The 26,765-nt window shown below is 45.5% G+C and overlaps 1 protein-coding gene across 3 annotated transcripts in view; it reads left to right on the top strand.

Annotated features, from left to right (window-relative positions):
• Positions 1-26,765, top strand: part of LOC119173957 (uncharacterized) — a 224,473-nt gene extending 197,708 nt beyond the window's left edge. For all 3 annotated transcript variants that reach the window (XM_075895013.1, XM_075895012.1, XM_075895015.1), the window contains exons 8-14: positions 2,692-2,879; positions 10,666-10,826; positions 15,293-15,335; positions 16,874-17,060; positions 19,083-19,218; positions 22,341-22,405; positions 24,203-26,765. In XM_075895013.1, the coding sequence (XP_075751128.1) occupies positions 2,692-2,879; positions 10,666-10,826; positions 15,293-15,335; positions 16,874-17,060; positions 19,083-19,218; positions 22,341-22,389 (764 nt within the window). In that variant the 3' untranslated portion in view covers positions 22,390-22,405; positions 24,203-26,765. The remainder of the gene's footprint in view (positions 1-2,691; positions 2,880-10,665; positions 10,827-15,292; positions 15,336-16,873; positions 17,061-19,082; positions 19,219-22,340; positions 22,406-24,202) is intronic.

The following is a 26,765-nucleotide window of genomic DNA, read 5'->3' as shown; positions in this document are numbered from 1 at the left end:
CGAAATCTTCGAAAACACCCGTATAATCAGTCAAGATGTCAAAAGATAAGTTTTGGCGCGTGTATATAGTCACACCCCTACCTCGTTTTTCTTTCCTAAATTGAGTTACATGTTTGTAGCCAGTGAATTGAATGACGTCTTCCTCCGAGCGGAACCACGTCTCGGTAAAAGCAAAAAAATCAAAAGTGTAGTTGATCTGCCTCATTTAAGCATTGACTTCCTCTCCCTTGTGTCTTAAACTTTGCGCATTTAAGTGATAAAAGGACAGGCTATTGTTTGTACTGTATCCAGAAGTTTTTAGCACTTCTAGGAATGAATCAGTAGAAAAATGGGCTATTTTTCACTAACTTCTTTTCTGACGAAACGCGCTGTCTGTTCTAGATAATTTTGTCTAAGTCGCTTTCAATGTTGATGTTGATAGCGCGAGTACTTGGTTCCTTTCGAGCAAATATATTCCCTTCATTAATTTGCGTCATTAATTTGCAATTACGTTGTCTATAGTAAAGAGATTACTTATATAGTTATATCATGTTCTACTGCCTTATCATGTCTTTATTGCTTGAATTGTTTTATTGAAGTTACATTGTGAATTCTTTATTTTTTGTTATGTCCCTCCGCTCGGTCTTTCGACTGCATTGTGGTATAAATAGATAAAAAAGTCATTACATCAAAACCTAGTTTATTTTTACCCGAATCCAGTCTCTCGGACATCTGCATCGTTTTAACGCACGGGCGTTTTTCTTATGCCTCATATGCCGCTTAATGCGTGCGTTGAGAAGGCGCGAAGCAGATAGAAGAAATGAAAGCCAGGCCACGTGTTACCACACACGTGACGGAGATAAAGAGATGAAATAAATATTAAGGGAGAGAGCAACAGCTTTAAATAAAAAGAGCGCACTCGACAGAGGACCAGTAAAATGGCACAGCTGGGGCACAAAATCTACGAGGCTTCGGAAATGGCTATAGGCTAGCCAGCGTGCTCGCCAGTAAGTTTTCGATCGCTTTATTTGACAAAGAAATTGATTTTATTGAGCACTTTCGTACGTGTTATGTTCGTGGCACGTATTGATGTTGAACAGTGTTTTTATTTTTGAATTGCCTTTGCGATTTTCGTCAATCGTCCCTTGTTTTGTTAGACTTCGAAGGTATATATTTGCGTGGTTGTGACGAATAAACCTTGTACGTTGGCTCTGCTGTCTGTATCTTACTTCTACTAGTACTTTGTTTCTTTTTTTTTTTTGTTTTGGTTTTCGCGCTGGTTTTCTAATTCTGCTGTAAAATAACGCACAATACGAGCAGTGCAGCCGCTTAAGTCGAGCTTGGTCTGTGTGCAGCGATGTTCTCAGCATAGCCACGTCGGGAGAGAGAGAAAGTTCGCAGCGAGAAAGAAAAACTAGCACGAAAAGGATGAGCTCCACGTAACTTTGCTAAGGGTTCCGCTCAATTCTGCTGTTCAGTGGTGCTCTAGATAAGAAATAGCCCAATAGCCTAACAATTTTTATTTTGAGCATGTCATCCCAAACATCCACTTTATATAAAAGTGTCATGATAGCCTAGATTAGGAATAGACAGCGCATTATACAGTTTAATGCGGACACCAGCACAGCGTCTGACCCCCCCCCCCCCCCTTGTCCCTTCCCATCTGAAGGTAGACATAGCAGATTTGGCCCTCAAGGGCGTTTTCGCTTCGCTTGTAACCTATGTTTGAAAATTTGTGCCATGCGTGCTGAAAATAAACATGACTTATCTAGTTTTGTATAATCAGTCGATTCGCCTAATTTTTTCACTTTGCCTGCCGAATCTCCCTTCTCTCCCTGTTGCTGTGCGCCCCCCCCCCTTCGTCGACATTATTTATCTCCGCCGCGGTGGTCTAGTGGCTAAGGTACTCGGCTGCTGACCCGCAGGTCGCGGGTTCGAATCCCGGCTGCGGCGGCTGCATTTACGATGAAGGCGGAAATGTTGTAGGCCCGTGTGCTCAGATTCGGGTGCACGTTAAAGAACCCCAGGTGGTCGAAACCTCCGGAGCCCTCCACTACGGTGTCTCTCATAATCATATGGTGGTTTTGGGACCTTAAACCCGACATATCAATCGAGGCACGAGCGTTGTTTCACTAAACGCGCCACACGCATTGTGCACAACATTCTGTTGACGTGCGATGAGGCAAACATCGGTCAAACCAGCCGACGTATCAAAATACTAGGCTGCGTGAGCATATTACGCTTCTGTGTATTCCAATGGGGGCGCTTATCTTGCACTTCGCTATCGTGAATGTGGTTGCCAACCGCTTTTCAATAATGTCACTTATCTGGCAAGATTGAAAGGGCAAAGAAGAACGCGAAATTGTCGAGACATACCACCCCATGGGAAAAGCGAAGAAAAATCTATACGCAAGCTGTCAGTTTGCCTCATTGACGAATGTGTTGCAACGGTGGCAAGAAATTTGATAGTGCACTCTATCTTTCATCGAATGACTCTGTAGGTGATACTGACGTGCCGCACGTGCGTTGTGAGGTCACTTGGATGCATGCTTATCTTCATTAAAGTCGCAGTTGCTAGTTCCAGCGGTGTCTGCGTCTGCCTCTCACTCGTGTCCCGTGTCATACAGCCTTCTTGAAGTATCGTGAACCAAGTGGCTCCTACTATTCCGGCTCTTCTGCTTCGATGGTGCTTTAAAGCTCGTCGCGACGCAGGCACCGAGGTGCTGGTGATGGAGCTTGCCCGGACGTGCCACGTGCTCACGCCCAAGGTCAAGGAGCACCCTCCCATCATGTGGGGCTACCTGCAGCGTCTCAGCAGCGGGGGCCGCAGCAAACGCTGGTGCCGGCGCTGGTTCGTGCTCAAGCCCGACAACCGCCTCTACTGGTACAAGAACGAGCATGTGAGTGCCATCCACACCATGTAGCAGCGCCTGTGTACAGTGGCGTCCGCTGGCAGTGTGCCGCTCATCGAAGCGTAGAGACGCGTTCGCACACGGACACGCGGGAGATTCTTTATGTCGTCTACTACATCGCTTGAGCGCGCCGTTCCGTAGTAGCCAGGCTAGTTAAAGGGGCCGTGAAACGGCCGCTTTACAACTACAATGCGGCACCATCGGCAGCCACATGCGCTAACTGTATCATCAGCCCGAGTGGACCTGCATAGACGCTTTGCCTATCGAGGAACGCGGAACTGTATATATGGCATATCGAGCACGCGCAAGTGGCGCTCATCGGCGTCTGCCATACGCGATCCGCGTCCCACAAGGACGCTGCTTAATATGACGTCAGAGTTCGAGTTAGCGCCGATTGCGTATGACAAAGACGCTGACGAGTGTCCCAGTTGCACGCACTCGCAAGTACCGAAGAGTTCCGCGTTCCTCGATAGGCAAAGCATTACTTATGATGACGTCACCTAGTCAGTGCGTGTGGACGTCGGTGGCTTCGCATTGTCGCTTTAGAGTGAGCGTTTCACGACCCCTTAAAGCATCGGTGTCTCTTATTTATAGTGCAGCAAGAGTGGCACGCTCGTGTGCGCCTGCGCCGCTTCGATTCTATGCGCGGCCGCGTCGGCTGCACTGGCGCTTGCACGCAGAGCGCTGCCACGGTGAGCCATGCTCACCCTAAGAGTAGACGGCACTGTAGACATGCATTCTCGTGTTTAACTCTCACGCTCTGATTTGACTGAGTGGTGCAAAAATGACTTCTTGCAGCGTACTTTCATAATGCTACTTAGCACGAGGCCGCGGGTTCGATTCTATAGGTACAATGGTAAAAAAAAAACAGAACTGATAATAAAACTGACTGCCACAATCAGCCCCTATTTTAAATGAGTTCCAGCAATATTGTTAGAGCAAGATCAGTAATTAGGTTAAGTGGGGCGACTAACAACTTGCTCTATATCTGCACTTGAGTTCTCGGCATCTTGGTCTCTAGAAAACAATCCTGCGGCTCGATTGGGCAGTCTTAACTTGCCACTTAGATGACTCTGAATAAAGAGACGCCAGAACTCTCCTAAGGGATTATTATACTCTCATCGAAAAGTCGTGGGACGCACAGGGCAGTTAACCTGTGTCCTCAAAGCTAGTGAAATACGAGGCAAGTCAGGACTTACGTAAAAAAAAAAGTAACACATACTCTTTCTCTTTCTTCTTTATCGCTTTCTTCTTCGAGTGTACAGTGTCCTTTTTCATGAAAGAGAACACTTGAGCGTGTGGTCAGCGCTCTGCAACGGCTGCTAATAGCGCCATCTGCCGAGAGATAAGGAAAGTGCGTCTGCTTTTTGCGGCATTGTCCGTAGCGAGGGCGAAGCGAGAGAGCAATCTAGCAACGCTTCTCCAACGACCATAACTCGTTATTTTGTTTGGTAATAGTTGACGCTAAAAGCGAAAGTGCTTTCTTTATCGGTCCGTTGACGGTGCTGTAGGTAGCCGCGGTAGAGCGCAGACCATGCACGCTCACGTGCTTCCTTTCAATAAAAGGAGCACTGTACGTTTCTTAACAAAGGTCCGTTAAAAAAGTCAGTTTCACCGCAATGGCGGTGCAATGAATGCGATAGCAATAAATTGGGAATGCCACGCTGAGAACGGCTAGCAGATGATGACGCACGAAAACAACGCATGCAGAAGGAGAGCCAACTAACGTTTACAACTCAACGCTTAACGCCATGTTTAAACAAAAATGACACACAAAACGTAATCACGGGTACAGATATGAGTGCGAACTAACTCTGTGTTTGAAAAGCGCGCTCATTTCGCAAACTGGGCCTGCCCAGGGAGCGAAGTCGAGCTTTGTGGCTCAGGCAACTAACGCAATCATTCCGGTGAAAGGCCAAGGCACACGATTCTTCCCACCGAAGGATAAGCGCGAGCGCACAAGCACCTAACCCCCGCCCCCATGCGTGGGGCAAAGTGCGTACGCGTGACAGATAAACACGCGTTGGCGCATTGCGACGAACTTCATGGGTGCCGAGCATGGGTGGCTTTTAAAGACGATAGTCTTTTTTGGGGACCTTCGAAAGAAAAACTTTGGTCTGTCTGTCTGTCTCTCTGTACATTTGTCTGTTTTTCCTCCTTTAACGATACCTCAAATGGCCGACCCCGTCTGCAGCGCCCACCGATATTGTTCAAGGTTCAGCGTTCATACTTGTGCGATTTTCAATCAAAAAGCAATTATTGCGCATATCTGAGATACCATAACAACACGTCGATGTTTTGTATGTGCGCCTTTCTACTAGAGAAAGCACACACAAGTAATTTTAAGGACCGTAGCGTTTATCACACTGCGCTGACAGTGCAAGGTGATGCTCGAAAAGGCAAGTGTTTCCAACGCTTTGCTAAGACGACACGGTGGTGGCACCTGTCCGTCGCTTTGCGTTCTACACCTTATCGCCTCCGAGAATGGCACGCATATTTCTCCTCGTGCGCGCGCGCCTTCGTTTTCAAAGATAACTGCCAGATGGCGCTCGTGTCTAACGTGCCTAAATGCGCTTGTTTGCCTCCGTCACACGCTCGAGGCACTCTAATGCAGCGCCTTCAGAATACCATTCACCGACTTTCTTGCGCAGAACATCAAATAAACGTTTTGTTCACTCTCTCCAGATGCAAGGCTATCGTCTTTCGACGACATTTACAGTGTAACATTTAGATTAGGGCCAATTTTTTTTTCTTTAGTTTTCGTAAATGAGGATACGTATACATATACGGTGCATGGCGGCACTGGTGGTAACGGTAAAAACCAGCGGAGATTATCCATATAAATGCTATGGCAATAATAAGGCACGCCGTTGGCTGTTCGTAGATTTCAACCCGGGCCGTTTCCTGCATTTCACCCCGTCGAAATGCAACCACCGCTGTCGCTAGTCGCACTCACAACTTCGTGGTCATTAACTCGACGCCGTAGCAATACAGCTGTGTCTACCTCGATAAAAAGAGCGAATCTGTACACCCAGCGAAACCGCGATGCCGCGTGTGAAGATAAAACAGTTCACTTTTTTTTTTTTTGCTGGCATAGTGATCGGTGCACAAGAACTGGTTACGTAGTGACCTGCTCACAACGCATTACAACTAAAGAAGAATGGCGATTTGGGTTAGTTGGTTTGAATTCATGATAATAAGGGTTGCAGCGCGAGCACGAATGTGCTAGAAGAAACAGACGAAAGTCGAGGTACGGAAGGCAAAGAGGACAACACAGCGCTCGTGTTGTCCTCTTTGCCTTCCGTACCTCGACTTTCGTCTGTTTCTTCTAGCACATTCGTGCTCGCGCTGCAACCCTTATTATCATGCATTACAACTAGCTGCTGGTAGACGGCAATGCAAATGTTCCTCGTGTCGCTTACGCTTCCTTGCCTGCGCTGCAGCCTGTCGAGAGTTGTACAGAATTACCATACTTGTGCTGTGTGTATTTTTTTCCGTTTGCATGTTTTATTATTTTATCTTTCCGTTTCGATTTTTATCCCGAGAGCCGGGTTTCGCGTTTGCTGCCACGATGCCTTTGTCGCCGATTGGACAAGCTGCTTACTACCGAACTTTTCTAGCGCCACTAACGAGCTCATTAAGGCGTTACGTTAATGATCCATAATAAATACCAGACCCGATTCGGCAGTCTATAGCTTGCGTGAATCGATTACTGCGGGGCTATAAATTACAAAGCGGTCTCTAATGTGTTGTTATATCTTCAAAGGCCCCCGACACAAAAGTGTTCATTTGTGGTTTTATCACTTCAAGCTAAAGGCCAAGCCCTCAAGAGCCTATAGAATGTGCTCGTAAGGGTGAGTGCCTTAAAACATTACTCCGTGCTTTTATTGTAAAAGCTAGTTTCAGTTCCTACTGTATTATGACGTCAGGACATGGTATGCGTTCCTCGTCCCGTGATAACACGAAATATCGTTACACACTTCTGCAGCTGCTGGGCTCCATGGCTTTGTTGGTGGCGCTTAATTGCTACTGCATGCTTTGGTACATTATGTCACAGAACTAGCCGTACAGGCGCGCAAACTCACTTTAATTGTCGCAGTAACCTGACGTCGTTGTCAGTGGGTGCTCCGCACGACTATTCGGTGTGGGCCTCAGCTCCAGCCTACACTGTGAAAAATGATCGAATAAAAAACGGTGTCTTTTTATCTGACAATAATCGTCATGCGGCTTGCTTGCGCTTCCTTTTTTCAAAACTCGGCCCTGGCCTCTTTCCTGTTAAGAAGGCTATGACACGCTGACAGTTGAGGCTATGACACACTGATGTCGTTCATCGCCTGAAAGTGCCGGGCATGCGACGATAACGGAAGAAAAGGAACGCAATACAGATGACGATTATTCTTGTGGACAGACACCCATTTTACTCGATTATGTCTCAGTTTAGTCATCGACATCAATCCATTGGACTCGGGCGGCTTCGTTGGCTTGCTTTGGGCGGCCCACAGTTGCTGTTATAATGTGAAAATGACATATATACCGCGACATATTGGCCGCGTTCAAATAGAGCGCCCTTCACCGTGCCGCGCCGAGACCCTGGTGGCTCCTGGCCATACCCAGCTTGCATATGCCACGTACTCGAGCTTGATTGATATGTGGGGTTTAACGTCCCAAAACCACCATATGATTATGAGAGACGCCGTAGTGGAGGGCTCCGGAAATTTCTACCACCTGGGGTTCTTTAACGTGCACCCAAACGTGCTCGAGCTTCTGGTGAAGACGAAGAGGAAGTGTTCGGGGGAATTTATTTAGTGTTCGACGGAATCGCAGTTCTCCACAGTCGCCTTGACTTTTGGGCCCAAGTGCAACCTAATAAATAAGTTTGTTTGACAAGCCTGCGTACTGCAGTATCGCTACAATATCTCATCGCTATCTTGTGAGCTTTGCATTCGCTCAGAACCGTCTCTGTATACAGGATACTTCTGTGGCGGGGTAAAGTCATCTTCGAAAACTGTAGTCCGTGCCCCTTTAAGAATACCAGGACGCTGATCGATTCGTATACACTAACTTTTTTTTTCTCTTTTGCACTGTCTTTATTGTGCTTAGTGTGTGTCACTAAAACGAGAAAATAAACCATCCCCAGACGACACTGCTTCTCTCGCCTCAATGTCCACTCCTGATCAGTCAATCGTTGTACGACCATGTTGCTACAAGCTCGCATGTAATCAACCAGGCTGGGCGTTCCTCTGACAGGGTCAGTGTTGCAACGACCCGTGCACGTTTTGACGCTCTCATTTGGGCCTCTCCGTTCCGTCTTGCTTCAAGAATTTCCCGTAGGAAACGCAAGTACCTGTTTTTTTTTTGAAGGTGCATCGCGTGAGGTCCTTAAAACAGCTGAGCCTTGCAGGTCTTGCAGCTATAGCACGGAGCGCATCGTAGATACACTCTGAATCTTCTTTACTTAGATATAGGGAGTGTTGAAAACAGGTCATCACCCAAGCACTCCGTACAAATGGTTAACCAGCGAAAGCTGAAGCGTTCGTCTGCCTAAACATAGAGTAAGAGACGGCTGCACCTGACAAATGTAACGAATACGGGTTAGCACAGGTAGCTCGCTCCCACGTAATATTTTCCAAGACTTCGAGGCTTCTTACGGAAAGCCAGTAACACTAAGACACGTGTTGAGCAGTATGTATATGAAGCAATTGCCGCTAATAAATTTGTACAGCGTGCCAGCCGAACGATGTTGGGATTTTTTTATCCGTGCTGTCATCACCTTGTCACACGAGAGTATGGCGACCATAATTACGGGACAGCTTAAAGCTATCGCATGGTAGAGTGCAGTATACCCTAAAGTGTTGAGCTTTTTATCCAAACACATCTGACTTTGAAGTCTGTACGAAAGACGGCTTGATGCCTCTCCTATAGTAGATTACCAAGTGCTCTAAATCATTAACCACTTTTTTCTAGCACACACCTCTAATTGTACCTGAAGTAAGATGGCGGTCGTCTGGCTTCGCTTACCAAACATTATTTCCATTCCAGCATTATTTTTTACAGCGAAAGCTGTTACGAGATCAAAACTAGGGTCACGCGCGGCGCTGTAGTTGTCCGACACTGCCGCCGCCGCCGGTGTCCGTTACCACATCGCACGAAATTAGAAAGAAAAACTATTACCAATGCCACAGTCGGGCTCGAACCCGAGTCCGCTGGGTGCCAGCCAAGTAATATATAACTGAGCCATGCCGGTTTTTTTTTTTTTTTCTTCATTAACTGGGTCACGCCGGTGCTTGGGACTTGTTGGCGAACTTGTCTTAGGCAGGCTTCATGTTGGGAAAGCAATCACGTTATTACGACTTATAAAGCGTTTTAAAACAGCGAAAAAAAAAACAACCGGTTGTCGCACAATGTGAATAGCGTAACAAGTGGGTCGTCCAATGTTCCAACCCATTACTGTGAGGCTTGTTCTTGTTCATTTATTGACTGTGGCGCATACCCACTTCAGGCATAATTCCTCATCGTCGTCAGCACGGCATGAAGAATTGCCACGAAATTCCTTGCAAGTGTTTAGCGAATACTGCGCCTCTCTGAAGAATGACGAAAAATAGCATAGCGAATGGCGGCCTACTGCCCGAAAATTTGTATTATTAATGCCGTAGTGGGTATCAAGCAAGTGTGCTTGCAGCAGTTAACCAGTGAGTGTCTAGAAAAGGCTCTGAAATGCCGCTCTTCTAGCTTTCGCTGTGGCTGTGCTGCACCTTCCGTGCAGGCTTTGCGTTTTCTTTTTTTTTTCTTTTTTTTTTTGACCTCCTTGGGTACGATGCTGTGAACGACGTAACTGATAACACAGCCAATGGACAGCGCTTATGACCCCGCTGCCGGACGGTTTTTCGTTTCTCCTAGCCATATACAGCTTTCGCTGTAAAAACATGTTAAATACTATACGGTACCGTACAGGTCACTTATGGATGAAAGCACACGAGTGTTTCAACGAGCAATTCCCACCAATTGTTTCCCGCAGCCAGGTACCAGAAACACTTGGATACTTCAGCTATACCCCCGTATTCTAGAACGTCCCTTCACTCAACGCTTCACCTTCACTTGAGAAAGCCGATGGAAGCGCCATCTCTAGGCACGGTTAGTCACTGCATATCAGCAATAATCAGCTACGATTCTTGAGTAGCGCAGCGTCATTTTCAGCCGAGCGGTGACGCAGTGCTCAACTCTGTCAAGTGAAGGATGGAAGTCGAGTCGAGGAGCGTTTGTGAATACCGGGGATAGTCCTCACTGCTATAGCTGCACTTTTTTTTCTTTAATGAGCGCGTCAACGACAACAAATGTTTGCGCACATGAGCTTCACGAGTGCATTTTCACGCACGTCTCCCAATCGATTTGAAATGTGCATTGTAATTTTCTATTCCCTCGCATTTTTTTTCTTTTTTCGTGAACGCTGCCTCGGTACCCCGATAACGCGTTCCTCTATAGTTCAGTCTAACATGCATTCTGACTGCCCTTTTTGTTTACTTGATGTTATTTTATGTAACTTCACTGTTTACTTTTCACTTGTGTTGCGTATTTTACGTGCTGTTATAATTAATAATTTTATTGTTATTGTTAACCGAGGGTCCCACTGCAGTCGCTTGACTTTGGGACCCTCGTCTGCATACTACATTCTCCGAATTTTGCATTTTGAATGAATGAATGAATGAATGAATGAATGAATGAATGAATGAATGAACATGGCACCTCCACCGTCTGACACGTGCACACGCCCTCACAGGCCTACGACATGGTGGGCGCCGTGATGCTGGAGGCGGTGTCCGTGAGCCGTGTCGTCGAGGCCGGGGCGGAGCACGCCTTCAAGGTCGTCAAATCGCCGGGGACCACAACCAACTCCAACGCCATCTACTTCGCGGCCGACGACGAAGAGGCCGCCGGAAGGCACGCTTTTTTGCTCATTTTCCGCGCGTTCCCGTGCACAATCTCGCGAATTCCGTACAGTGCAGCGAAAGCTAGTGTCAGGGCCGCTGAAAAAGTTCCGTCTCTTGATGGTGGAATAGTTGTCTCAATGAAAATGGGCGCTCGCCAAGCATTCTCCGCGCCCAGCATTACACGGGCAACCATTCCACTATCAGATGCCTGACAAGATTGGTGTTCACTGCTTCACATCTTGACAGCCCACCAAAAGATGGAAACATGAAGGTTATTTTCATTCGTAAACGTAGGTTATTTTCATTCATTAATAAAGGTCTTTTTCATTTGTTAATGAATGTATTATTTCATTCAACAGTGAAGGGAACGAAAACCCGGGTGATCAAGATGTCAAGATTTTTTTTTTTTTTTTTTTACCGGTCAAGCCGCGTCAGCGCTGTTGTACGTGTTCTGCTCTGCCTGGTCATTTCGTTACTCTTTCCCTCCAAATATGCCAAGCATTCCACTATCCTTGTGTGAAAGGGTGTGAAACAATAACTCAGTTTAGACCAATACTTTATGCGCTGAAAATTCTTATTATTAATTTCACCACCAAAAGTTTACTAATGTAAGAGGAAATCAATGTCAGAAGTTTCAGCTTTAAATTTCTTACCCAAATCTCTGATGTTGAAATCACAAGTTTAGATGTATGGTTTTTTTTTTTCTTTTGTACTTTCACCTCAATGGCTCAACGAAACATCCTGAGACTTGCTACGTCAAACCTCCTGCTCCCTCACGAGACACCGTACAGTCTCAACGGAAAAAAATATTAGCAAACGTGAACGGTGCCGGGAGCCACAAAACTGCGACACGCGGCGCTGCTTCTCACGAGCATGTCGATAGCCAGATTGCCAAGCACATTCGATTTTCCAAAGGCGGGGATGGCTGGCGAAAAGCAGCCCACCTTGCGGTTAGCCCGTCCGAAGGCCAACATCCTAAATGACGCTCTTTCGTTGCTTATCGGCAGATGTGGCTAGGCACTGGATATTCTTTTTCTTCGCTGAAGTTGCGAGCAGTCATACATATCCCAGTTGCCCGAAAAATCTCCTTTTTATTATATATATATCTTTCTGCCGGCCACCCCTGCTTTGGAAAATGGAATGCTCTAGTCACTTTCGAAATCGGCGCTCTCGGGGGGGAAAAAGCGCAGTGCCGCGTATCGCTATCTCGCTGCTCCGGCAACTGCTCACTTTTGCCAATCTTTTACCGTTGATACTGTAGTTTATTTTTACCAATTAAAAACTACGTGGGGCAAAGTATCTATGACGTCATGCCAACGGGTGCGGGAACTTCATGGCGACATCGCCACTCGCGCTTTTTCTTTTTTTCTGTTTTTTTTTTCACGTGTTCTCGTTTATCAAGCGCCTTCTCCCAGCAAGCGGGGTGATTATGATGTCGTGAAAGACGCCAATTGATTGATATGTGGGGTTTAACGTCCCAAAACCACTATATGATTATGAGAGACGCCGTAGTGGAGGGATCCGGAAATTTAGACCACCTGGGGTTCTTTAACGTGCACCCAAACCTGAGCACACGGGCCTACAACATTTCCGCCTCCACCGGAAATGCAGCCTCCGCAGCCGGGATTCGATCCCGCGACCAGCGGGTCAGCAGCCGAGTACCTTAGCCCCTAGACCACCGCGGCGGGGCGTGATGTCCACTTTTAAAGTGAAAAGTATTTTTCGGCTTTCTTAGGAAAGCTTAAGAAGAGGGGGCCGTGGTGTAGGCGGCTAAAACCTTCCTGCAGTAGCTCGTCACAACGCCCAATGATCCTTCTAATGTTTGCAGACGTTTAGCCTGTACTGGTTCTAAAAAAACTTTGATGCATTCTAATTACCTAGAAATGCATTATCTGGTTACGAAAACTTTGCGGCGTCAACATAGCCCAAATGCGATAATTTACATCAAAATTCGGTAGGCGGAAAGAGGTGGGCGTACAAAGGAAGTTTAGGGAATACAGGATCAATGGGTAGGTAATAGTATGGCCCTCAGGTTGTGCGCTGGTAACATACCTAATTATTTTCTCCGACGAATTAATAAGCTTAAATGTATCAAAATATACTTGACTGGTGTAAAGTTGTAGAGCGCTAATTCTCGGAGCTAATTTAAATTGGCTTAACGCACGGAAAGCTTTCTAGGCACGCAGCTAATTAGGCATCGCCGTGATTCTAGTTCCTTACCCCTCCTCTCTGTTTCCCCCTTGCACCCGTGAGGAGTAGCAGGCTGGAAACTCACTTTCCAAGCCACCCTCTCTTCATTAAACATATTCTTCTTCCGTGGTTCCTGGCTATTCTTCACCGACGCGACTATGGCAGCCTCTTGCCACGCTGCACGGATTTGTGTGACTCGGGAGAAGTTCCCATTTTCCTTCGCTGTCCTCACTCTAGCCTCGAGTTCCTGCCTGGTTTCCCTGCCAGTTTCCTGCCTCAGTACTCAAACAACAAAACCGCCGCCTAAAACAAATGCGTTCATCTCTCCTCCCCTTTTTGAGATGCTTCCCGCGTCCCTCAATTTCCTTCTCTCTCTTGCCAGAGCCTGTTCATCTCTGTCTGTCCATTTCCGGTCTTGGGGTGTGCTGCAAAAAAAAACATTAAAAAAAAACACAACAAGAAGGGGTACCGCGAAAAGGACTTCTATCGCTTGTGTTTACTATCTCCACCATTTTCGCTGGTCTCTGTGGTCATACTGCTTCCGCCACTCTCCCCACTCTTTCATTTCTTTCTCTACATCCCTCTAAAGACATCCTTAGAAGAATGTCCTAATTTTGTCCTATCTTGTGAGATGTAAGCCAATAAGGAACTGAAAACTTCCTCGTTTCTTTTTTTCCTTTCTTTGTTTTTATTCTTTTTTGTGTTTGCGTTCCAAGCCACAAGTTCATTTCTCCCGAGAAAAACTGCATTTCGCCTTCGCTACGCCTCCCCACGCAGTTACAACCTCCTAAAACAGCTCTCTACACGTGCTCTTTGTTTTCTTTTCATTGTAGCCGTTGTCACACATGTAGCTTTGCGAGACCTTTGTATAGGCCAGGCTTTTCTATATCTCGATTCACGTTTCATCTATACGTCCTTTCGGCACTTCCCAAGTGACCGTACAGGATCACTGCTTTGCCATTCGCTCTTCGGCAGCACCAGAAACATTGACCCTCAAGTTGGGGTCTTTAGTTTTCTTTGTTGTTCTTCGTTGTTCCTTGCTTATCTTGCTTTATCTCAATAGTTGCCTCCGTCTGAAAGCATGCTTTAGGAATACAATACACTGATATACTTGCCGGGAACGTATACTAGCGAGATATTTCACATTTTTAGCATGTTTCGTAATCTTGGGTCATGCATCCCGTTTCAGGTTCTGTTCCTCTTGAAAAAACACTAATGCGAACCAACAAACCAATAAATTAGTTTAGACTGATTAGTTATAGTCTCAAATATATATTGTTCAATGTATCTCTATGCGTGAATTAACAGATGAGGAAATTAATGTCGAAAGTTTCACATCTATACTTCCTGCTGAAGTCTCTTACAATGAAGTCTGTTACGACACGGACTTGAACAAGCGACTTTAACAGCAATGTCACACACCGCGAAAGACAAGACTGGACTATGACTGAGTGTGCGCGCGTGTGCTGCCGAATGTGCTGTGTTTCTCTCTTCCCTCTCTGCTCTCTATCTTTTATCTCCCCCATCTCTCTCTCATGCGCAGGGTAGCAAACCGGCTGCCTATAGGCTGGTTAACCTCCCTGCCGTTCTTTTCCCCCATTTTCCTTCCTTCCTCTTACGGTGACGTCATGTATTTAAATGTGTGTGGAGAGGGAGGGGGTCGTTTCTTGGCCACATCAACCACACGAAATTTCCTGAAACTTGGCATGTTAAGTCTACGTAGGCCTCAGCAGACGCCGTCAAAAATTATGACGTCATGGTTACAGGAGTGGCAACTTCAACGTGGCGGCGGCACCCGCCTTTTTTTTTTTTTCTTGCGCATTTTCTTATTTACAAGGTGCTTTTAAAAGGCACGCCTGATGTTTCGGATATTGCAAGAGTATTTTACTAATAAGATCAAAATCGTTCGTCTCCTTAGACGCACCCTACAATGTGATTTGATTTGAAATCGTGATGTGCTTTTTCTTTTCTTTCGTCCTTTATATCCATCCCATCAATCTTGAATGCTTAATCATACCCGTGACCACATTTAGGCAAAAAAATAAAATAAAACAAGATAAAAAGTGCGTTAGCGAATTATCTTACCATGCCTTACACACATGCATTTCTCGTGATAACTTTATGGTGTTAAGGAAGGCTAATTGACCATCGCCGTCCGAGTCCTACGGCTGCCGAGTATCTCACGCCAATATTTCTTTCCCATATCTCTTGTTTAATCGATACCTTTTATTTGACCACAATACTGCCATATGCCAAAATGGTTTTTTTTTTTCGCTTTTTCTGCAGATGGATCAGTGCCTTGAACCAAGTCGCCTGCATTGCATCGAGGGTAAGTCAAAAACATTATTTCTGCAATCCTGCCTCCCTAAATATAAATGACCACTCGCCCACCTTATCTAGCTTGTCTTAAAAACTTCTCCCTCGTGACAGTGTCGGCTACATCAGCACCCCTCCGCAATCGGAACTCCTCTACCATGGCACCATCAATTATCTTAATGCCTTTGTATAATTTAATTCAGTCAAGTAATACTGATTCGTAGTGTATAGCTAACCTCCAAGTAAGCAATATGCTAATAGCGGATATATATAATCCATGCTCGTGGTCTACATTTAGGAGCGGCTGCACCGTTATCTGATCCATCAGGGGAACGACGCCCCGCGAAGCTTTTACCAAAATTAAGACGATACTAGGACGACCACTCGTACAAAAGCGGCTAAGTATTCCCGAATAGAAAGAAAATTGCCGTTAAAAAGACTCTACTTCGCTAAGGAAGACTCTATCAATCTTAGTCCTAACGCCGCCCAAATCTCAATCTTGCGCCTTTCGCTTGCATTAGCCATGTGCGGTTTCATGATTAAACATCGAACGTTCTTGTCCGGCTTTTTTTTTTTTTTGCATGTTGAAGTGGGGTAACCACGCTGACATGCTAGGCTCCTCTGTTTGTTCATTAGTCGTACGTCAGGTGAGGCTTCCAATGTGGTGTTGTAGGTGAATTATTTGAACAACTTATACATGGAGGAAATATGGAGGATATATATGGAGGATATATGGAGGAAATTATCGTCGCAGACCACGGCCGCTGGATCAAAGCGCTTTGATCCAGCGGCCGTGCACCGACATTACAAGTCCCAGTTTCGTTAAGGCGGTAGCCTGAAAAGCCTCATCCAACGTCATAAGAGACCATCGGTGACGTAGGCGTCAACACAAGTGACGGAGCAAAAAAATGTGGCAACGCTACCTTATGAAATCGTCATGACGTCACACAACGTGACATCACCGTATGCCGTCATCAGACAGCGTCGCTCGGTTAAAGGTCGAAGCACGGCGATGCCGCGAGAGGTCAAGTGCATAAAGCTGCCAATTCTTTTGATCTCGGAGGCAACGCGAAACCTCATTGGGTGCACATTTATTCTGGGAGAGGAGGGGAGGGGGAATCAATATGATTGGCTGAGAATAAAAAGATCGCTTTCGTATTTGAGTCGCCTTAGTCAAACGCAGAAGATGCCGCATGACCTTTTGTTACTTTTATCTTCAAGAAATTGTTAAAGCTATGAATTTGAGTGGTAAGCAGCATGATGTTTCTGGCAAATCTAGTCATCTTCAACTCTTTTGAAAACCACCGTCTTTTCTTCATCTTGACAGCCATTTCAGTAGAGCGCGCTTAGTACACTAAATGATTCCTTTCCCCACCAGCTCCCCGTTTTCCTTTTTAAGTACCCATGATATGAGCTGTTTGTCGTGCCCTTCCTAACATGGCGGAGGTCCGGCTGCTCTTTCCGGGCATAAGTCGCGCTTCAGCAACGTTCTTGTTCAAATCTCTTCGCATATAGATTCGAGATCGTTGACTTTCCCGTCTTGCGTGCCAGGGTACCTCGTACATGGACACCGTGGTCAGCAACATGCACTCGCCGTGCGGTTCCCTGCCGGACCCCGACTGTCAGGGCTACCTATGCAAGCTCAGTCAGCAGTGGAAATCTTGGAAGAAGAGGTTCCTCGTGCTCAAGGACGCCTGCCTGTACTTCTACAAGGATCGGAATGCTCCAGTCGCCGTGGGTCAGTATACAGCAAAGCAAACAGGTTACCACGCGTACCACGCTATGTAGTGGCGTGAATACTTTGCAAGGTGGTACTAGTACGTGGACTAGTGGGCTGTACGCGGTCTTGAAGTGTGCATCGTTGCGTATAAGATGTTGAAGTGCCCGAATACGTACTTAGTGTCGTCTTGAGTTGTGATTCAGCACCTGTGTTGTGTGCAGGTATCTCTGTCTTTCCATGTTTTATTTTTTTTAATATTGCGCAGTTGTCCTCGAAATACTTTGCAAGTTGAACTATACGCATTGTTTGTCGAAGTCCTGATTCTTCGCATCTGCGGAAAGTTCAAGCTTGCCTGTCCTTGGCGTCTCAAATGTTTCAGATTCCGTCTCAAGTATTCTGAGGCACACGAACATACCTCCCTGTTTCTGGGAATTATATAAGATATACTGTAACTTTTCACTGCTGGAATATGGTTGTTTTCAGTAGCAATTGAAGCTTTGTCCGAATTGGTTCAGGTTCTAGCCGTCCAACCTTCGTAGCTGCATCTATTAAAAAAAGCTCCCAACACCCACTTAAATAGGAAGGCGATGAGTTCAGCCAACTGGTACACGTTAGTATACCCGAGACAGCACAGTCGCTCATGCGCAAAAACGCTGCTGCAGGGTTTAAATGGCTCGTTTAGTGACAGTAGTTGCTAGTTTCAGCCTCTTTCATGTCTTTTTCGTATGGGGCTTAATTTCTTATATACGGATTTTCCATTGCTATAGACTTGAATGGTCATCAACGTAATTTTGGGACATAAAACATAAAAAATTAAGCTAGAAGGAGAGAGAGAGGTAAAGGAAAGACAGGGACGTTAACCAGAAGGCTCCGGTTTGCTACCCCTTGAGAAAGAGAAAATGGGCGTAAAACAGTGAGAGAGGGAGAAAAGAAGAGTTCATGACGACAGGGGGATAATAGTGATCCGAGCACTATAGGAAGCAACGCTGTCCGCAAACAGTCACAGTTTGTCTCTAAGCCCGGTTCCTCGAATGAACCGCAACAACGCTTTAAGAGCAGCTAGTGTTGTAGACCGGGTAGGCCAGGGCCCCAGGATTTTGTTCTCTGTCAGGGAACGGTTGCCCAGCTGGCCTATGGCGATTGAGAGGGTTACTCTTTCTCAGTTGAAGCGGGTGCAGTCACCGAGAAGGTGCGCAGCTGTTTCGTGGCACCCGCATACTTCACAAGATGGGAAAAAATTAAGGTGGTCGCTATCATAGACTAAAGGCTCGTTAACGTCTACTACTTATACCAGTCGCGTTACCTAGTTACCAGTCATAAAGTGACTGGTCGCAACCGATCGCAAATGGCCGATTTGGTAGCGAAGCGGCTACTTTGGCTCCATAGCCCGTTGCCCGATGGCTAAGTCACGTATCTGCACTCACAAATCTCTTGATGTTCAGGCACAGGATGTCAGATTGGATCTCTTGATGCTCAGGCACAGGGTGCCAGATTAGATCTCTCGATGCTCAGGCACAGGACGCCAGATTGGATCTCTTGATGCTCAGGCACAGGACGCCAGATTGGATCTCTTGATGCTCAGGCACAGGACGCCAGATTAGATCTCTTGATGCTCAGGCACAGGACGCCAGATTAGATCTCTTGATGCTCAGGCACAGGACGCCAGATTAGATCTTTTGATGCTCAGGCACAGGACGCCAGATTAGATCTCTTGATGCTCAGGCACAGGATGCCAGATTAGATCTCTTGATGCTCAGGCACAGGATGCCAGATTAGATCTCTTGATGCTCAGGCACAGGACGTCAGATTATTTCGTAGGCGCAATGCCGATGCTATAGTAGCCGTGAGTTCTGTGTGGCGGCGGGCATAAATCGCGCGCACGTGTGTGAACGCTGGTCATCTTGAGCCGGTTTTGGTCACCAGTCTCAATGGGTGGCGCAGCTGGTGTTACTAATCCTGCGCAAGGCCTGAAATCTCGTCATACTGCCGCATGAGCTGTTGATTGACGCGCTCTTTCTCTCCCTTTCTTCTTCTACGCAGGCGCGTTTCTTCTTCACGGTTATCGCGTACAGAGCTGCTCTATGACCGGTAAGAAGAACACGTTCGAGGCGATACCCCCCGAACCTTTGATGCGGCATCTGAGATTCCTGGCTGACACCGAGTACGAGAAGAAACGGTAGGACTCGTTCTGATAACTTTTCTGTCTTTACTTTATCTAAACGTAACTGTTTTATCTTTAATGCCGTTTCTTATTCAGCAAGAGTGCATGCAGAGCAAGAACATTGAGAAAACGAAAGCCAGACACACCAAGGACAGCAGACGTGTGTCCGCAAATGGCTATAAAATTTGTCACGAATGGGCCAAGGTTTAAACCTTGTCATCTTTTACATTGAATCATCGTGTCGGGGATTTCTGTTTAAATGTCAGTAAGAAATACTAACATCTTGTATTGTAGAATGAAGTCAACGTAGATGTCTCCACCAGAAGTGCACTAACGACAGAGAACACATCTGTATAGAGAGAGTTGCACTGGTATTAAAGGGAAATAAACATGACTCGGCAAACGAAATTTTTATATAGTGCTTTAGCTTGTGCCTATTGACTTGGTGAAGCCGGCGATAATTTCTGTCTTTCTTGGAAAGTTCTGCGGTGATTACGTTTGTTTTTCACATTCATACGATAAACGACTGATGAAAAAAGCCGCTTGCTATTTCGTGTGAAGCTGCGAATAAATACAAGGAAATATTTCAAGTTCGAAGCGGCTCATTTAAACTTTTTTTACAACTATTATTCGCCTCATAAGATTATGCAAAATAATGATAGGTGTCTTCATGTCATCTCTTTATACTTTGCAGCTCCGTGTTAGAAACAGATTTATTAAAATATCTGCATGCTGTACACGCTACAGAAGCAGTTTGTCACTTTTTATATTTACGTTTCTAGTAAAGCTGCGAAATTGCAAGTAAAGTTTTTATTTTCTTCGCAATTACGAGCTTTTAACATCATTTTTTTCTTCATTCTTTAAGCCAGAAATCTTTTCAGTTCGGTAATTAGAATATGTATTGTTTCCTTTCAAATGTAAGATATTTCGTGTGAATACATTTTTTAGTTTTATATTTGAGGGCCTTCCACGTTTTCATTGATTTGATTTGGAAGGCAAAGCAATAATTTCGGGTCGTTTTTTTTTCTTTGTCAAGAGGAGAGAGACAAAGAATAGTAAAGAAATTATACGCATTCTCTATATCCTAATGTAACGATTTCAGCCTTTTAATAAATCAAACCGCGAAGAGATCAGCGGGCCATCCACACTGAAAAAATAAAAAGGGGGGGGGGGGGGGGCAGTCCTTCGATCTTTATTATTTTTTTTTTTTTGCGAGAGAGTTCTGGTTTGCACGTATATGACTGTCATTCAAGAATCACGTCCGCTCTTCTCAGGGGTGACACTCATTATGCTTTTTCATAGAGTCGTGTGACGTAGAAGAGAGTTATATACGTGGCCAGCGAGAACTCTTTAAAAAAAAAAAGATTAACGCAGCTTCGCACTAGTGAGGCTAAGGCTGAATCAATTGCAGTGCCGGGCAGCCTTCTTCATTTGTCATCAGTTTTCTCTTTCTTCTTTTTCTGTTTCCGGGTCTTTTTTCTTATTTTTTATATTTATTTTTGTTCATGCCTACCTTTCTTATTTTTTCCCTTTCTCTCTTTATTTCTCGCTTGCTTTTTTTTTTTTTACGCGATCTTACCTGAGCCACGCCAAGCGCCGCACTGGTTACGACGACCCGAGCCGCTAAAGTGTTCCGCGCTTAAAACGAATCTGTGGGCTCCCTATTACTTCTTTTTTTTTTCTTAGAGTGTGCGAAGAGGACAGTCGTTATGTGCCAAACTGTCCGAAATAACCAGGCTCACGCTGTTAAAAACGTAATACCTAATAATTGAAACTTCTGTGCATTGCGGTTTTATTTAGGTAATAACTTGTCAAAACGGTGAAGGTAGCGTTTTCCTGCTTACACGAACAAAGGCATCACAGTGCACTACTCTTTTGCAAACATGGACGTCGTCGATGTAATGATATAGAAGCTAACGTGCCTTAACTTCAAGTATCTCGATACAAGTGTAATTTTTTTTCACCTACAGCAATTGTTCTCTGTAGGGGTTATTTCGGTTCCGTTTTTTCGACGTCCATTAGATGTTAAGCCGGCTCGACTTAAAGCCTCATCGACAGAGTAGTCGGGGAAAAAGATCGATTCCAAGTATTGATCTTTTTTTCACCTAGCTCGAATAGCTTTATTTCCAATAAAATTATTTTCAGTATACAAATACTGTGAAGCCCTTGTTGGATGGAAGAAGTAATTGAAACAATTTTCTCAACGCGCCTCCCCCCCCCCCCCCCCACAAAAAAAAAAGCTGCAGCAGAGGCGGCCAGAACACACGCAGAGGTCACCAAGATTTGATCAATTCATGCGGTTTTTTTTTTAGATAATTATCAATGAAAAACGTTTTTTTTTTCTTCTAATCTCTTGAAGACTAATCACTCGAAGGAAACTTTCAAAGGAGTGGCACGACGTTATACCGCTGAGCTTTCCCCTTTTTGATGGATCGCTCGCTTTACAAGCATCGCCAATGATCTCAGAAACGTGATTGTTATTTCTTACACATGCTTTGCTGTCTTTCACGTGAATCACGGGAACTCATTGCTGCAGTATGTACGAAGTTACGGGTTAAGACGGAACAACGTATCGGCAGGCACAGGTGTAGGCGGAGTACTCCATTACGAACCCCCCCCCCCCCCCCCCCCAAGATTCACCACGGCGCCCCGCCCTACTTTCCCTTCGGTCGAGTTCGAAAGAAAAGGAGCTCTGTTGTAAACGCAAAAATCTAAATGAAGCGATAGCGTGCTTCTCGTAATGGCCTACCACGACTTTCCGGAATTAAATTTGAGAAGTAAACAGTTGTTATTGTGATGCGAATCATCGGTCCTCGGTGGTCATTATCGCCAAAAGCATGTGTTCCCACAATCCTGCGCATTAAAAAAAATAGGTATATGACTGGTCCTACGCTGTGCGAAAGAGTGGAGAATAATTGTGCCCCCCTCTCCCTCTTTCGTGCGCATCCTTATGTCGACCGCCATTCCGTGTTTACAGTTTTGGCTCTGCTTTAGACATTTTAGGAATGAAACATTTCGTACTACCGGTAACGCCCTTCGCGCTTTCAGGCAACTATCGTTTTCCCAATTTCGCAAATACGTTCAAAGTAACATCTAAGGTGTACAATGAAAACTGACGTTTAACCGTTTGCTTCCAGGTGGCTCGCTTCGATGGAATATTCTATTGACCGGTGGATAAAAGTTTGATGGTAGCTTAAATTGTGTGAGTACGACTTTCATTGCTTGCTTATTCCAGATAGTTGGTACAGCTGTGGTTTTCATGTAGGTTTTAATATCGAACGGTACAATTACACTTCATGTTGTTGTTTTTTCTAGACACTGCTGTTTTCTTTTTTATTATTTATGCGTAAAAACATGTTGCCGCCTGTGTGAGGCACTGGCTAAGTGAAACATGAGAGCACTGAACAGCATGCAAACTTTCCATTCAGTAGTTTATTTTTTTTTTCACTTCCTAAGCACATTGTGCGCTTTCTCGTGTACTCTGCGTGTTCACCTGTGAACACAAGAGTCTCAAAGAAGCGGCAACCATCTTTCTTCAGTTGCAACTAGTTTGCCTTACAGAGTCTTAAAGAAGCGGCAACCATTGTTCTTCGGTTGCAACTAGTTTGCCTTACTTTTGGTGCAACCAGACAGTGCGGTTGCACAATCACTGTTCGATCGAGAGCTGCTGCTGTGCGCGCTTCCACGATCGCCGACTCGAATGGCCATGACAACGAAATGGCCGCCTACCTGGCTGCCTTTCGTGCAAGCTCCATATGCTTGCCACCGAGCCTCTACAGATCCATGAACTCCTAATCGTTCGTATTAAGTTGTCTATCAGTAGCAAATGCTACGCATTTTTCAGAGATAATAAAAGAATTAAGCAAAAGCACGGAGGGTCGGCTGATCCCGGCAGGCTTCTCTCAAAGGGGAAGAGGGGAATGGGAAGGCAAGTTACAATAATGGTATTCAAGTAGAACTTTTTGTTTAGCTAGTTAGTGCAAGTTTTGCGGAACGAATAAGTTGCAAACGATACAAACACAACAAGAGACATGGACCCAGGCCTACTACTAACTGTCCGTGTCTCTTCTTGTGTTCGTCTCGTTTGCGCCGTATTCCTTCCATAATGCAATGGAGGACATTTTTTAAATATATATTTTGTTTACATAAGTGATTCTCAGCTAGGGGGTGTGCGGAGTCATTTTTGGGGGTTTGCGAAATCCATCCACGAGAGAAAAAAACGCATTTTTTGTAGGTACAGTATATGCCCCGCAACAACATCCCTCCTGTAATTTTTGGAACGTTTCACCGCATACAGCACCGTGCACAGTATAACAAAACTGCAATACAATGGAGCTGTTTATCTATCTCCATGAGATTGTTGTAAAGCATTTGTTTCAGTTTTCTACAACACATGCGCCCGACCACACTTTTTCGTGGCTTTCAGATATGAAGAGCGAACAGATGGAAACAAGCTGCACGACTCATTGACAAGCTGTTGAGTTCGAGTTGCCGTTGCACTCTCGTTTGGCCGTTCTTTGCCAGGCAGAAATAAAATGCGCCTATATCACGCTGCATGGTGTTAATTTACTCATCTCCCCCCTGCTCTCGGTAAAGGGTCGCACATCACTTTCATCGGCACACAAGGTATCCCCGAATGTGTTTGTCGTTGTCAGTTCTGAAGGTGGGGGGGGGGGGGGTATGTTTTTTGTGCTGGTGGTGTTGCTGCTGTTGTAGCTGTTAGTGACAATTTTCGTGATGGTGTTGTACGTGCTGGTAACTGCGTCGTAGGTATTGGTAACCATGTAGTATATGCTGCTGACGGTGTTGTATGTGTTGGTAACTGTTTTGTATTCGCTGGTGACGGTTTTGTATGTGCTGATGATGGTGTCGTATGGTGGTGGTGGTGGTGTCTGTCCTTTTTTGTATTTTTTAGCTCTTTCGCAGTCATCAAATGGATAGAGAACACGCTTGGGCGTGTAATCAACTATGTATCTGCCTGTTTCTTATCTATTTCTAGAGTTTAATCGTGCCAAAAGCAGCTTCAAGATGGATTTCTCTCCAACGGTGGCTCGGACAACTTTACGTGTGGTGTCCAACGCGACCTCGACGGAGGAAGGCACGGAAGAACAAAGAGAAGACCAAGCGAGAAAGAGAGAATGAACGATGCGCGCATGTCTAGATTGCAGCCATACAGCCCGGACCTTGTATTCGTGGGACTGCGTCTTCGAGTGGATACACCTGGAGAAGACGTGCCAGAACCCCGAGAAAAGATAGCGCAGTTTGTTGTGTTGTGCGCAGTGTGCGACGTAAGTTGTGTTTGCGGCGTCGTTCAAGCTATAAGAGGACACTATTATATTTAGGAATCTTGAAATTGGGTGTCTCTTCGCGGAGTTCGCCCCTCGTTAACAGTTGTGCGTTGTTGTCGTCGTCTTCTCTTCCGAATGGCGTGCGTTTCCGTACGGGGGTCTACAAAACAAACCCTTAGCTGCACGCGTCGTGAAAAAAAAAAAAAGTCCCACGCGTTCTGACGATGGCGCGGCGTAGACCGTGGTGGCCCCCCTATCTTGTTTGTCGTTTTTTGGATGAACGGATGATTGCTACTTCAGCGCATTTGAAGCCTTCGTGCGAGTGGTCGAATAAAATTAGTTGCAGCTTTCACTTTTAAGCGAGTGTAAAGCGGAAAGCGCAAGTTCATATCAGTTTTGCGCAGACCGAAGTGACGTGTATAAACGGGAAAGAAATTCGCGAAAGGATGCTTAAAGAAGGTGATTAACAACAACGTCCCTCACTTTTATGCGCGTCTGTTGCGGTTCTAAATGCCTCGAAAACAAAGCGACAGCTGGTATGTCGACCTGATCACAGAAATGGTACGAAGAGGGAGTGCATCAACCGTCGCAAAGACACTCAAAAACACACACACAAAAAAGACCATCCACATGATCGGAGAACACGTTTGATGTTACGAAACTCGCGCTGTTTGGTTAATTCTACTGGCACCTGAATAATTGTCACCACTTGCTTTTTTTTCGTTTGCTTACCACCATTATGGTGAACGCATTGTTTTTTTTCTCATTGACAATGGTAAATATCATTTTTCTCTATTATATCATTCTGAGCAATGCAAAGGCAAACAAGCGCAGACCGCGTGTACCTACTCGTGATTTTTGTTCCCCAACTGCATGGAAACAACGAAAACGACCCAACAGACGAGAACAAGCTACCTGTGACCCTGCAGTAGATTTCTTGTTTACACAAGCCTTTTGTTTTGCCAGCTGGGCTGTCCTTTTTGCTTTAAATACCTAGCATAACAAAATAGCTGCAAAAATATACAATATGGTGCAGCTCCTGCATCACCTGTCTACATCCGTGATGACCTTGGGCTTACGGTGTTTAACCAACTAATTTCATCGCGTCCCCAACATCTGACAAAAGTATGTATACCACAATCCAATAGTCTGGCAGATGAAAAACCTACGACCGTCGCCTACTATGCCTCTTGTTGAGTGCAGGGATTTCAAATATTATTGCCACATTTTTACCGGGTCACCACGATCCTATTACAGGGCACACCATATGTTTATAGGGAGTCGCATTTTTCGTGACATGGTGTGCGTCTTCGAAAAAGCTTTATGTAGAGATCAGCCACGTGAACAAGTGACCATTGGTCGAGTGACACACGGGGACGTCAGTAACCTGATTTTAAAACAAACACCAAGGCGCGCGCACTGAGCGTGTGTAATAAAACCTCGGACAAGCCGCGGATAGCCACTGCCCATGGCTCTGCAGCTACACTTCATGATTACGCCGCGTTGCGCTTTTGTAAAAGACAGGCACGTCATCGTGTAGAAGAAAGCACTAGAAATAACGCCACAAAATAGACGAATGAACATCGCTTACAGAGTGCCAAACGAAAACGGTGAAAAACGTCGAACATGAACATGCCTCCGTGAACTCCTATACACTACACCCTCGCGCAGACACGACCTGAGGTTACCCGCGCTGCACAGCAGGACACAGTGAACTTTCGAAATCGATTATATTTAGATTACCAGTTTTACCTCCAGGAGTATAATTACGCCCGATGCTTTACGTGCAGGAGAAATCGCGGAACGCGAATGAGGCGTACCATAACACATTCATTGAAGTGTTAGAAAATATTAGGCTTATCATTTGCATTCCTGAGATCACCCTGAGGAGTTCGAGCTAATAAATGAGTCCACGAATTCGTATTCCGTATTTCACTGCGCCGTCGCGGTATGTTCTCCAAGTGCATGCCTTGAGCATCCGAGCGCCATTTTGCTTTCGGCCCCAGGCATGTCGTTTTCGTTTGAAATTCAGAATTTGACCACATTAAACGCAGGCCTCAATCGCGCTCGAGTTGCGAGTTAAACGCCCCCTGCGTGAATGGGTGAAAACGGCCATCTCAGATATACTCTATAATATTAATAACCAAGATCCGCTGTGCAAGACACAACTATATACTTATAGAAAAACTTCCAAGTCACAATTTCTTATTAATTTGATAAGTAACAAACCGTTTTTCCGATACAAAAGTTGTTTGAATAAACGACATAGATAAA

The sequence above is a fragment of the Rhipicephalus microplus genome, chromosome 5 (genome assembly GCF_043290135.1).
Source record: "Rhipicephalus microplus isolate Deutch F79 chromosome 5, USDA_Rmic, whole genome shotgun sequence".
Taxonomy (NCBI): domain Eukaryota; kingdom Metazoa; phylum Arthropoda; class Arachnida; order Ixodida; family Ixodidae; genus Rhipicephalus; species Rhipicephalus microplus.
This window is presented reverse-complemented; position numbering and strand designations above follow the sequence as displayed.